The following is a 13,296-nucleotide window of genomic DNA, read 5'->3' on the forward strand; positions in this document are numbered from 1 at the left end:
AAATTTCAGCAACTTTCAAATTAAAATCTTCCAATGTTCCTTTCCAGTAGGTATTTATTAAAATGGCACTTAACTTTGTTAAACATTTTCAAACTAGAATTTAAGCTTCTCCTACACTCAGTCCCAAATCGACCTTAGTATTTATCACCATACCTCTTTAAACTGTTTTAATCTCCAGTGTGGCAATGTTCTGTTCTTCTCTTCACCCAACCTTGCTCATTAGATTAAAATTCCTATAGAAAGTGAATTTCTATTTAAGTGACAGGAAACACACTTAGCTTCCAGCATCTTTTATTTTTCCTAGAATCTGGATACAATAACTCTAGCAGGGCAATGCTCAATACTATTTAGGCTTCACATTTTAAGTTAATTACTTGCATATTGTAAATGTGAATGCACTTTCCCGTAACTGGGAAACTGAAGTTTGATGTAACTCATTTACTCAATACTTATGTAACCATACAAAATTTTATATGCAACATGAGCTTTCATATTATAGAATTTGACCTTCTTACAAACTAGCTTACATAAGTTACTTTGCTTATCTGTCCTAACCTGTGAAGTGTTGTACCAACGCCTTTCTATGATGTACTTAAACAGGTGAATTCTCCTTACAAAAGGGTAAGAAACCTGAAGCTCCAACCCAGAAATACAAAATTCTTTTGTTTCAGCAGACTTAATACCAGAAATAGATTATGGGCAACTCTTACCTAAGTAGTTGGTACTACAGGAAGTTACAGTGTTGACCAAAAGAAAACACAGGCTTCTCATTAAACTTTTTTTAATGGGTCTCAAATTCTGTGACAGATTTTTGGTCAAGTTGTTTCCATTAAAAAGTACTGATTTTAAAAACTAATAACTTAAAACTGCCACACACAAAACAAATGGTCCACAACACGTTCTCCTTTCCTTCTGAAGGTTTTACGATGCATTGTTATCATTAACCAGTCTTTTGCTATTAAACTTAAATGGCCAATTGAGACAAACAGTTCTGAGACCGTTCTTCCACCACTGGTTAAGACTGGGGTGGCAGGTACTGGGGATAATATTCATTTAGCCCTCTGAGCTTTCTGGGCAGACTTGGTGACCTTGCCAGCTCCAGCTGCCTTCTTGTCCACTGCTTTGATGACACCCACAGCAACCGTCTGTCTCATGTCACGAACAGCAAAGCGGCCTATCAAAACAAATATTACCATTAGAAACACTTTTTTTTCCCCCAAACCTTTAGAAAAGTTTTTAATTACACCAAAAAAGCATCCTTACCCAGAGGAGGATAGTCCGAGAAGCTCTCAACACACATGGGTTTGCCAGGAACCATATCAACGATGGCAGCATCACCAGATTTCAAGAATTTGGGGCCATCTTCCAGCTTTTTCCCAGAACGACGATCAATCTTCTCCTTCAGCTCAGCAAACTTGCAGGCAATGTGAGCTGTGTGACAATCCAGCACAGGTGCATAGCCGGCACTGATTTGGCCTGGATGGTTCAAGATAATCACCTGGAGAGAAGACTTGCATTTAGTGAGTCTCAAAAACACTTAAAGACTTACAGCAGTGAATAAAAACCGGTCACTTCAGTGTTACCTGAGCTGTGAAGCCAGCTGCTTCCATCGGTGGGTCATTTTTGCTGTCACCAGCCACATTGCCACGACGAACATCTTTGACAGACACGTTCTTGACATTGAAGCCCACGTTGTCCCCAGGAAGGGCTTCACTCAAAGCTTCATGGTGCATTTCAACAGACTTCACTTCAGTTGTCACGTTGACTGGAGCAAAGGTGACCACCATGCCAGGTTTGAGAACACCAGTCTCCACTCGACCCACAGGGACAGTGCCAATACCTAAAATGTTTACAGCACACAATAAATACCTTGTATGAAGGGACAAGACGTCATAACAACCCAGACAAGTTCTGATCGTAACGTTCAACTTACCACCAATTTTGTAGACGTCCTGGAGGGGCAAACGCAAGGGCTTGTCAGTTGGGCGAGTTGGTGGCAGGATGCAATCCAGAGCTTCAAGCAGTGTGGTCCCACTGGCATTGCCATCTTTACGGGTGACTTTCCATCCCTTGAACCACGGCATCTAAAACACAAGACTGTCAATGTTACCATCAAACGTACCCCCTTCCGGGACAATCCTAAAACTCCTGAAAATCACTTACGTTAGCACTTGGCTCCAGCATGTTGTCACCATTCCAGCCAGAAATTGGCACAAATGCTACTGTGTCGGGGTTGTAGCCAATCTTCTTAATGTAGGTGCTGACTTCCTTTACAATTTCCTCGTATCTCTTCTGGCTGTAAGGTGGCTCGGTGGAATCCATTTTGTTAACTCCAACAATTAGCTGTTTCACACCCAGAGTGTAGGCCAGAAGGGCATGCTCACGGGTCTGCCCATTCTTGGAAATACCTGCTTCAAATTCACCAACACCAGCAGCAACAATCAGGACAGCACAGTCAGCCTTTGAAAGAAAACAAGGCCACATCCTGTTAAACAAAAGCTCTTCAAAAGGAGAAACTCACGGCTTTGCCAATGCAGAAGACAGGCCCAGAGTTATTTTCAGGAGTTTTTAATCCTACAAACCTGGGATGTGCCTGTAATCATGTTTTTGATGAAGTCTCTGTGTCCTGGGGCATCAATGATGGTCACATAGTACTTGCTGGTCTCGAATTTCCATAGGGAGATATCAATGGTGATACCACGCTCACGCTCAGCTTTCAGTTTGTCCAAGACCCAGGCATACTTGAAGGAGCCCTTCCCCATCTGAAAGGATTAAGAATGGTTACTCGGTAACTAAAACACAACCAAACCCCAGCAAGAAATCCCTTCCCCCCACTCATTCGGAAGAAATGCTGCACTCCACTCGATACCGCTAAACTCGGGCGCGTTCGCCTTTTTCTTGCAAGTTCGCGTTCCATGACTTGACGGCAAACTCCGCAACGTACCTTAACTAGTGCAAGTCGGATCTAGACCAGGGGCCCGCTCCTGGAAAACTACCACTTAACGCACTTGCTGACCAGCTCCTTACGCCATCCTGTTGTTTCACATACCTCGGCAGCCTCCTTCTCGAACTTTTCGATGGTTCTCTTGTCGATCCCACCACACTTGTAGATCAGATGGCCAGTAGTGGTGGACTTCCCCGAATCTACGTGTCCGATCACAACGATGTTGATGTGGGTCTTCTCCTTTCCCATTTTTGCTTAGGTTTGGCGGTGGTTTTCACGACACCTAAATTGGGACGGGGGGGGCGGGGGGGGCACCCCTTCAGATCAGCGTCCCGGAGGCTCGGGAAGAAGCCACGATCCCCACTGCAAGGAGCGTTACAGCCGGCGCCAAGCTGACCCGACTCTGGCCTCCAACCATCGAACGTGGCGGGAACACTCCCCCATCGCGGCGAAGGGTCCCCCCGGAGCCGCGAGGAACCGAGGCGCCAGGACAGCGCCCGTCCGCCGCGGGGTCGCAGGCAGCAGCGCCGGGCAGGCAGCGGCCCGGTGCCTTTGTGTGGGTGACTCACCCGCCGCTCCCCTCCCGGGCCGCCGCGTCCTCCATTTTGAGGCCGTGCAGCGGGGCCGGGGAGCGGCCATCTTTCCGCGCACGCAACTGGTGCCGGGCGGGGCGGCGCTCGGCTCGCCCTGCCGCCCGGCCGCGGCTCGCGGGCCCCGCCTCGCCCCAACGAGGCTGCGCCGGCATGTGCGCCGGCCAGGCGGGCCCGCCGCCCTCCGCGCCTCGCGGCCCCCCCTCCCCCGCGACACCGACGAGCGCCCAAAAGCCCGTCCTGTCATAGACCCCGGCCAGCCTCGGCTGGACCGCACAGGACGGAAAAAACCCGCGGCCGTTGGGGGTAAATAGCGGGGACGAACGAGGAGGCCGAGAAGGCGCGGCGGGATCCCCACGCAGCCGCCACAAGCGCCCCTGCCAGGCCTCCACCCTAGCACGAGGCCAAGGGGTTTCGAGAAACCGCCAAGGCCTCGAACCCCACCCGCACCCCAACTTCGGCATCAACAACATGGGGAGGGGGCCCAAGGCCCCGGAGGGCCAGAAAGGCACGCAAAGGCCGCGGCCGCCCGCCGAGGCCAGGCCCACGGAAGCCACGCCCGGAACTCACCTGTGTCCTGGCGACAAACCCGTTGCGAAAAAGAACGTTCACGGCGACTACGGCACTTATATATGGTCCTCCCCCACCCTCGGGAAAAGGGCGGAGCCAGCACACGACACCACTTTCCCAGTTTACCCCGCGCCACCTCCACCAGGCACCCATTCGATCGCCGTCCCCTCCCCCCACTTCTCGGGGACCGTGGGCGATGTGCGCTCAGCCCACTGACGAGCGCACGGTGTCTCGCGCATGCTCCTCTTGACCCAGAGGATGACGAGAGCGTGTGGGAGGGGGGGCGGGGACGAGCGCTCCGTCGGCTCCAGGTTCGTGGGAGTTTATCGACGGTCCCTGGGATTCCCCCGGGCAGAGGCGAGTCCGCCTTTTGTATGAATTACTCTCAGCACAGCTGGGGTGGGGGTGGAGCGGCGAGGAGGCGGCCCGGCGGGGACGTCCAGAATCTTCCCTGTGCCGTTCGTGGTTTAACTGGAAAGGCGGACCGAGGTTGGAGTATTCCTTCACCCGCGGTCCATCTCCCGTCCTCAGCCTTGCCGTCTCGCAGGCCCGGGGCCAGCCCCTCGAGCCGCTTCCTCTGCCGGGGCTGTCTTCTCCCCCGCCCCCGCCCCCGCCCGCCGCGCCCCTTTCGGCTGGAGAGGAGTGCAAGGCCCGTCTTTGGCCCGGGAATCGCGCGAGTGGTTCAGTTCCGAGGCCAAGAGCCCGCCGAATATGCTCCTGGGCTGGCCTCTTGGCTTTCTCCGTCCAAAGCTTTTATTCGAAGTTCGTATCACACATTCACACCATGTGGTACTCCAGACGTCCAGTTTTTCAGTTTAGACTAGACTTCAGTGCTACAGTTTGCTTTACTTCTAACTCTAGTGTTATTACATTAACGAGACCCTGAGTGTGTGTCTACTCTCCTGGTACATTTTTTCCAGTGTACACTCATATGATTGCAAGCATGAAAAACCTAAAAAGAATTTCTCAAATTCAGTCTTTCCACGTGATCTCATGTAGAGACAAAGATCCACAAGCATCAGCAAGCTTATCCAGCCAGTTTACTATCCCCAACACTTGCTGTGAAATCACTGCTTCTCAAAAATGGCCTACCCCATTCAAATAAATAGCTTCATTTTCCTTCATCCTATTGATTATAACTGCATTTTAGGCATAAATCTAGGGTGAGACTGGATAAGGCCTTTTCGCTTTGGCAATCAGGGCAGACAGACTCAGAAATACTCCTGAAGGAAGAAGAACTTTTACTTTTAATGAGCTTAATGACTAGATAATTATGTCTCTTCTTCCACGTGTAGAACATCACGGCAACTTTTTGAGCCAATCTGTTAACAAACATTTGAGAATACTATGTGTCCAGGGCTAAGTGAAGAACTGTGGCTTGTGCAAAAGAAATACCGCCTTTTGGACAGGAACCCACAATCAAACTGGAAGAGGAAAACTAATATATAAAACAGTGGGAAGCAGTTAAAGGCAAATTTGTATGGTGTTACTTACTTTCTATTTTATTGTAGAATATAGCTCTTCCAGTCCTAGCTTTCAGTCACTTCTCACAGCCCAAATGCCTTTTTTTCTTTTTAAAAGAAAGTCTTTTTTTTTTTTTAACTTCTTTTTTTTTTAATTTATTTATTTATTTTTGGCTGTGTTGGGTCTTCGTTTCTGTGCGAAGGCTTTCACTAGTTGCGGCAAGCGGGGGCCACTCTTCATCGCGGTGCGCGGGCCTCTCACTATCGCGGCCTCTCTTGTTGCGGAGCACAGGCTCCAGACGCGCAGGCTCAGTAGTTGTGGCTCACGGGCCTAGTTGCTCCACAACATGTGGGATCTTCCCAGTCCAGGGCTCGAACCCGTGTCTCCTGTATTGGCAGGCAGATTCTCAACCACTGCACCACCAGGGAAGCCCTAAAAAAAAGTCTTTTGTTATAGCCTTCCTATATCTTCTTTCACCATCCTTTGTAGATACAAACGTCTAAAATTAAGGTTTTTCTTTCTTCATTAGGAGTTTGTAGCCTTGTTTTAACTTTGAGATAGTTTTCATGAAAGAAACTAGGCCATATAAAGTTTCCCTAGAAATACATATAACTAATCTTTTTCTAGCAACAATTATTTTCGGCTGTGTTGGGTCTTCGTTGCTGCACGCGGCTTTCTCTAGTTGCAGCGAGCGGGGGCTACTCTTCGTTGCGGAGCGCAGGCTTCTCCTTGTGGTGGCTTCTCTTGTTGCAGAGCACGGGTTTCAGTAGTTGTGGCACGTGGGCTCAGTAGTTGTGGCTCACGGCTCTAGAGCGCAGGCTCAGTAGTTGTGGTGCATGGGCTTAGTTGCTTCACGGCATGTAGGATCTTCCCGGACCGGGGCTCGAACCCGTGTCTCCCGCATTGGCTGGCAGATTCTCAACCACTGCGCCACCAGGTAAGTCCAAGCCTTTTCTATAAGGTCTATATTTCTAGCTTTTCTCCTTTCACAAATTCTTTTTTCACAATGCATTTTCCTAGTGCCCTTACCCAGTCATACGCACGTGGAATGAGATTATCTTGATATGCTAGTCCATGTCTGTAATACGATAAAGATGTAAGAAGTACCAGTGAAAATCAATCACTAGCAATAGAACAATGCAAATTACCTCATCTCTTATTTATTAACTTGGAAATATTAATTAGTGGCTAATCTCTTGGAACTAGAGTCCCACAATCAGCCAAATCTGTATATCACAGTAATGTTAACTGCACAGTGTTATTTCAAATTAAGATTACGGTGCCATGCTAGTTTTATTATTTTCCATGCTTCTTTACCATGCTTCCTTTCCATACACCTCAAACGGTTTAGGTTTGTACATTATTGGAGATAATACTAACAGGACTGGCAACATTTTGAAAACTTAACCAGTTATTTAGTGACAGGAGGGAAAGAAGCAAAACCCAAAGAAACCAAGAGTTGAATATCTCAAAGTTCGACATGAAATCCAGAATTGTAGTTAACATCTAACCTAAGAAAGAAAAAGTCAAAATGAAAACGGATGTTGGTAAGAGGAAAGCATCCCATGTTTAGAAAAAGGTGAGAGAAGTGATCTCTGTAAAATACACACAATTCATTGAAAGTTGTCCCCAAGGCCCTCTGCCTGCAGATAAGCGTATACACTTAAAATACCTTATAGAGAATCCTTTTTCCAAACAGCACCTACGGAACAGCAAAATTCTACATCACTCCTTGATTCGTACGTAAGTAACCTCCTGAGCGCCACTGACGGGGTGCTCTTACTCGTGTTGCGATAACGGCCGAGACTCTTGGGGAGTGGAGGGATCTCGGGCCATACAGTGCGTTAGGGTCAGCCGGTGGCCACACGCCGTTTCCCCGGGCAGCGTTCACATTTGTGCTCTCGGTGGGACGGGAGCGCGGCGGGAACGCGCGTCGCAGGGAAGCCCGGCGCGGCTCGGGGCGCACCCGCGTGGCGAGGAAGGACGGCAGCGGCGGCGCCGGCACTGCGGGCCGAGCCCGCGCCGTCCTTCCCCCGCGCCCGCGCCGTCCTTCCTCCGCGCGCGCTCGGACACCTGTGGGGCTGCCGGGCCGGCGGCGGCGGCGGCGGCGGCGGGCGGGCGGGCTCAGCTCACTGGGGACCGAAGTCGCCCCGCCCCCGGCCACGCCCCCTCCTTGAGGTCACTCTCTTTGGTCCTCCGACTGCGGAAGGAAGCGCCCGAGAGGAGGCCGAAAACCCCACGTGGCTTGGGGTGGGGGATGGTTTTCGTCACCGTGGCGTGGCCTCTAAAAGGTTCCCCAGACCCCATGTTTGGAACGTAATCCTAGAGCATTTTTTTCCCATGACGTTACAGCAGTTACAGTGTGCTTTTTACTAACTTAGACGTTAAACCGGTAACAGTAACATTGTTGAGACTTGTAAATGTGTTTTGGGATCGTAATCTAAGGTCGTATTTTGTTTAAGATTTTCCTTAAAGTTGCTTGTACCATCTAGAGTAGCAAACTGTTAAAGTACATTGTAGTAAACATCTTCGCGACCCCTTTTAGGGGAAGAAAAAAAAAAAAAGATCTGGGTAATAACCGAATAAATTTACTCAGTAAAAGGGTGAACAGTTCTTTGGTATCTGTGCAGTAATTGTGATTCACCGAGCATCTTTCAGCATTGGCTGATCACTCTGTTTTGGGCCTAATTTAGAGCTGCTTTAAGTAATTAACATTTTGCTGTGGCTTGCCACATTTTCATCTTGCCTCTGCCAATTGAAAAATGATTTTTAAAAGGGTATTTTAGAATATGATTATGCCAGGGAATTATTTGGATTGAGAATCCAAGTAAAATGGTACTTCAGTGTGCCAGGCACTGTTCTAATATTTGCAATATTTAATGTAATCCCGGCACCCGCATTTTACAGATGGAGAGCCCGTAGGCAACTGATAGTTTACGTGTAATAAGCAAATGCCGACATAAATTCTTTTTTAAAGTTTCACTCTTTTTCCCACAAAAGTGGTGAAATACACCTTGCTTTTTTTCACTGGATACATATTGGAGATCTTTTCTGTGAGAACATTGGGGCCCGGTAGAGCAGCGTTGAAACCCACATGATCCGACGGGCAATGATCGCATTTCTACAGGCTTTTTGGAGACCACCTTCCCTCAGTTGGTATGCCTTGTGAGGCTAACTTGATTCAGTAGAGAAAAACTCATTGGTATCTTTTTATTTGTAAAAATTTTGAAATAGGTACATAGTAAAAGATTGTACAGAAGTTATAGAGTGAAATGTTTCACTCTCTTTTTAGCGGTTTAGAGAAAGTATAAAAAATATGCCAGGAAAATTAAGGAAACTAAAGATACTTCTGCTACTGCTCTCATGATTCCAAATCCAATGCCTACCAGGATATATGCTCCCTCATTTGGTATGAAAGAAAGGATAAATAATCTTCCCTCACTACTTTTTGTGAATCCACGTTTTATAGGCAATATTCGTTTTTAGTACTTCTATGTCTTCATAGATAACGTGGACAGAACACTGGATTAAGAGAAGAGCTGGAGCCTGTTCCCAGCAATTTTATTTATTAGCTGCGTAATCTTGGAAAAAATCTTGAAAAACCTTGAGCTCATTATCCTACTGTAAAATATCTAATAACACCTATTTTACAGAACTGATCATAGGATTAAATGAGATAATGCACCTGAAGACGCAGACCATTTTTACAAACGTTAGTGCTCTTTATACTTAGAAAATAATTGTTAGCTCTTTCAAAAAGCAAGAAAAATCTGTTCAAAACATAGAGAAATTTACTCTACCAATTGTCATTATTCATCCTAAAAATGAGTACTTTAATCCATTTCTTGTAAGTATTAGAACTATAGATTCACCAATACATGTGACTGTGTGACTGTGTGTGTGTGTGTGTGTGTGTGTGTGTGTTCCATAAATGGCAGGGGCTTTCAAATTATGGCGTTCAGTATGATATGCTAATTGGATAGGGCCTCAGAGGTCAGTATTTATTCATCCATCCATCAGACATTAATTGAGGGAATTCTCTGGCAGTCCAGTACTTAGCACTCGGCGCTTTCACGGCTGTGGCCCAGGTTCGATCCCTCATCGGGGAACTAAATGCCGCAAGGTCTGCACAGCCACAAACAAACAAACAAACAATATTCATTGAGCATCTACTGTGCGCCAGATGCTTAGCTAGACACTGAGGAGACGAAAAACCATCACTGTTGCATGGTGTATGTGGCAGAGCCCTGGAGAGGTAGGGAGAAGGAACGCAAACAGGAAGCAGATGACTCCAGGGGGGCATGAGTGCTGGAATCAGGTAAGCCTAGGGTGCTTTTGAGCAGTCAGGAGGGACCCAGACTGGGGGAGTGGATAAGGACAGCAGACAAGAAAGCTGTTCAGAGTAGAGAGGGTCTCACCTGGTTGGGTAGGAACTGTGGGAGTCGGCCAGTGGAAGGAGGCCATGGAGGGTGGGTGTTTTCGATGATTGCCCTAGAAAAGAAGGTGAGAAGGAGAGTTTGCTCCTCCACAGAGAGGAACAGAGGGCAAGATCCATCTGGGGTATTCACTGAGCCCCCCCAAAGAAACTGTGAAGAACACCGGGGCTTCAGAGACAAACGGACCTGGGTCCAAGTCTCGCATCTATCACTTACTGAACGTGTGGCTCGGGGCAAGTTTTTTGGCCTCTTTAAGCTTCAGCTCCCTCCTCTATAAAAAGAGGGTGCTGGTACCTACCGCATAAGGTTGCTGTAAGAATTAGATAAGAATCTCTCAAGTGCTGAGTGTGGTTTTTTGCACCAAGTTAGAACAATAATTGGCAGGGAATTTTTTTTTTTTCCTTTTTGTTTTTACCTGGTGTGTGTATTGTATGGTGCTTTTAAAGTGAGGCAGCTCTGCTGTCAGAAAGGCTTCACTCAAATCCCTGTTGGCTCCACCACAGCTAGTGATGGGATGTTAGGCAAGTGATTTAACCTTTCTAAGCCTCAGTTTTCACATCTATAAAGTGCAGATAATAAATAATCCCTACCCTGGAGGATTGTGGTGAAGATTAAAGACAGTCAATGTAAAGTACTTAACCCAAGGCCTGGCACCTGGCAAGCATCAACAAATCTGAACTGTTGTTTGTTACTCTGTTTTTTGTTATTTGAGAGTCCTCGTTAGCTGGAATCTTGTCACAGAATGAAGTTTCTTTACTAAGAAGATGCCACAGTGACCTTGCTTTGAGCTCTGTGTTTAACATCCCTGCATTTTAGATTTGGTTATTAATTTCCCTATCAGATCCATTTTCAGAATCTTGAAGAGGCTATGTTTTAAATATTGTAAAGTTAGAAATGTCAAAGAAAACAGTTTTTTTTTAAACTAGGATTTTTAAAAATCAAAGGCAGCTTAAACAGTCACCCCTAATTCTATAGTCCTGTCACATCCTTGTACTTTCTAAGATTAAATGCCCTGTATCTTTTTTAAAAAGTATCTTTTGAATTGCTGCTATGTCATCTCCTCTGTTTTTCCAGTGCTATCTGCTTTCCATATATCTACTGGCAAGCTGTTCTTGGCTGCAAAAAGAACTTTAGAGGCTTATTTTTTAAAAACACCCAACAATCTTACATGTAATGATTGTTTGGGAAACAGCATGTCACAAAGTCATCGCTGAAGAGGGAAAACCAGGTCTCCATAACTGGGGAACCACTATGGTAAGCTATTTCATCGTTTTTTTTAGAACACACTCACTCAAAATGAAAAAGAATCTGAAAGCCATCGTGTGAATAGAGCTGTTAACAATCTCTCCGTGAATTTGTTTTAATTAATTAATTAATTTTTGGCTGCGTTGGATCTTCGTGGCTGCGCGTGGGCTTTCTCTAGTTGCGGTGCGCGGGCTTCTCACTGTGGTGGCTTCTCTTGTGTCGGAGCACGGGCTCTAGGCGTGTGGGCTTCAGTAGTTGTGGCGCGAGGGCTTAGTTGCTCCGCGGCACGTGGGATCTTCCCGGACCAGGGATCAAACCCGTGTCCCCTGCATTGGCAGGCGGATTCCTAACCACTGCGCCACCAGGGAAGCCCTCGTCTGTGCTTTAAATTATTCTATCCTCAGCACCTAAAACAGTACCTGCTCAATAATTGTGTATTAAATGAGTCAGTGAAAGGATGAGTTGTGTCCCTATGCCATCACTGACTAATTTACTCTAAAAAGGTTTCTGTAAAAAATATTTTTAGTTATAGGAAGTATGTAAAAGCTATAGGTAGACCTACTTTAAAATTTTTTTTTGGTCTACATTAATTAATATTATATGCAACAATAATGGCTGAACACTTCCCAAATTTGGTAAAGGACAGAGTCAATCTGTTCAGTGAAACACAAGCAAGACAATAAGACCCCTCTTAGGTACATCATAGTCAAACTGCTGAAAACCAAAGATAAAGGTAAAAACTGAATGTGCTCAGGGAAAAACAGGGGAGCACATATAGGGGAGCAACGATTGAAACAGCTGTGGACAAATCATGAGAAACATGGAGGCAAAGAGATAGATGAAACGTTGTTCATCTTAAAGTGCTGAGAAAAAAAAAAATCAAACCTGTTAACCCAGAATTCTATATCTTGTGAAAATATCCTTCATGAATGACGGTGATAAAATCACAGTGAGAACTCTTATCACACACCCACTAAAATGGCTAAAATTAAAAAGACTGACAGTACCAATTTTTTGGCACTCTCACATAGCTGGTGAAAATGTAAAATGGTACAATCTTTTAGGGAAAATGTTTAGCAGTTTCTTAAAAAGTTAAACATATATCTACCATATGACTCCTTCTAGGTGTTTACTCCAGAGAAATGAAAGCATGTATCCAGACAAAGACTGGAGGCCAAATTTTCGTAGCAGGTTTAATTGTAATCACCCAAAACTGAAAATAACCCAAATGTCCATCAACAGGTGACTGGATAAACAGATGATGGTATTCCCATACAACAGAAAACTGTTCAGCAATAAGAAGGAATAAACTATTGATAGATTCAACAACATGAATGACATTCAAAATGATTGTGCTGATTAAGGAAACTATACAAAAAAGAATACATATTGAATAATTCTTCATTGGTATAAAATTCTAGAAAATGAAAATTAATCTGTAGTGATAACACACTAATGGTTGCTAGGGAATAGGGAGGGAGGTGGGGAGGAGAGAGAAGAGGGAATTACAAAGAGGTGTGAGGAAGGTTTTGCAAGTGATAAACATGTTCATTATTTTTTTTTTAAATTTTATTTATTTATTTATTTATGGCTGTGTTGGGTCTTCGTTTCTGTGCGAGGGCTTCCTCCAGTTTTGGCAAGCGGGGACCACTCTTCATCGCAGTGCGCGGGCCTCTCACCATCGCGGCCTCTCTTGTTGCGGAGCACAGGCTCCAGACGCGCAGGCTCAGTAGTTGTGGCTCACGGGCTTAGTTGCTCCGCGGCATGTGGGATCTTCCCAGACCAGGGCTCGAACCCGTGTCCCCTGCATTGGCAGGCGGACTCCCAACCACTGCGCCACCAGGGAAGCCCCATGTTCATTATTTTGATTGTAGAGATAGTTTCGTGAGTGTATACATATGTGAAAACTTATCAGATTGTATACTTTAAAGGTATGCAGTTTATCATATGACAATCATACCTGAATAAAATTAGGAAAAATAGAGAAAACAAAAAAATGAAAGCAAAACAGATACATTTTTGGATAAAAGAAAACTAAGAGAATTTG

General features: G+C 45.9%; 1 protein-coding gene and 1 long non-coding RNA gene across 3 annotated transcripts in view; both read right to left on the minus strand.

Moving 5' to 3' along the window:
- LOC309634743 overlaps positions 1-13,296 on the minus strand; it is a 632,894-nt gene that overhangs the window by 20,021 nt on the left and 599,577 nt on the right. The window lies entirely within an intron of this gene.
- On the minus strand, positions 765-7,531 carry EEF1A1 (eukaryotic translation elongation factor 1 alpha 1). 2 transcript variants are annotated; one of them, XM_082405093.1, is made up of 8 exons: positions 7,241-7,531; positions 3,050-3,227; positions 2,583-2,762; positions 2,164-2,460; positions 1,934-2,084; positions 1,584-1,840; positions 1,264-1,498; positions 765-1,174 (listed from the first exon to the last, which is right to left on the minus strand). In XM_082405093.1, exons 2-8 carry the CDS (start codon positions 3,191-3,193, stop codon positions 1,050-1,052), a joined length of 1,389 nt encoding a protein of 462 aa, XP_082261219.1. In that variant the 5' UTR covers positions 3,194-3,227; positions 7,241-7,531; the 3' UTR covers positions 765-1,049. The 2 variants fall into 2 exon arrangements, with proteins under 2 accessions (XP_082261219.1, XP_082261218.1); XM_082405092.1 differs by lacking the exon at positions 7,241-7,531 and adding an exon at positions 4,105-4,132.

This window comes from Balaenoptera borealis, assembly GCF_965194805.1.
Source record: "Balaenoptera borealis genome assembly, chromosome: 9".
Lineage (NCBI taxonomy): Eukaryota > Metazoa > Chordata > Mammalia > Artiodactyla > Balaenopteridae > Balaenoptera > Balaenoptera borealis.

Bases quoted from the DNA above. Each gene is read 5' to 3' on its own strand.
- EEF1A1 (XM_082405093.1), bottom strand. From the start codon at position 3,193: ATGGGAAAGGAGAAGACCCACATCAACATCGTTGTGATCGGACACGTA. The intron at 2,085-2,163 runs GTAAGTGATTTT...CTTGTGTTTTAG, and splicing joins TGCTGGAGCCAAGTGCTAAC to ATGCCGTGGTTCAAGGGATG. The intron at 1,175-1,263 runs GTAAGGATGCTT...TTGTTTTGATAG, and splicing joins CTCGGACTATCCTCCTCTGG to GCCGCTTTGCTGTTCGTGAC.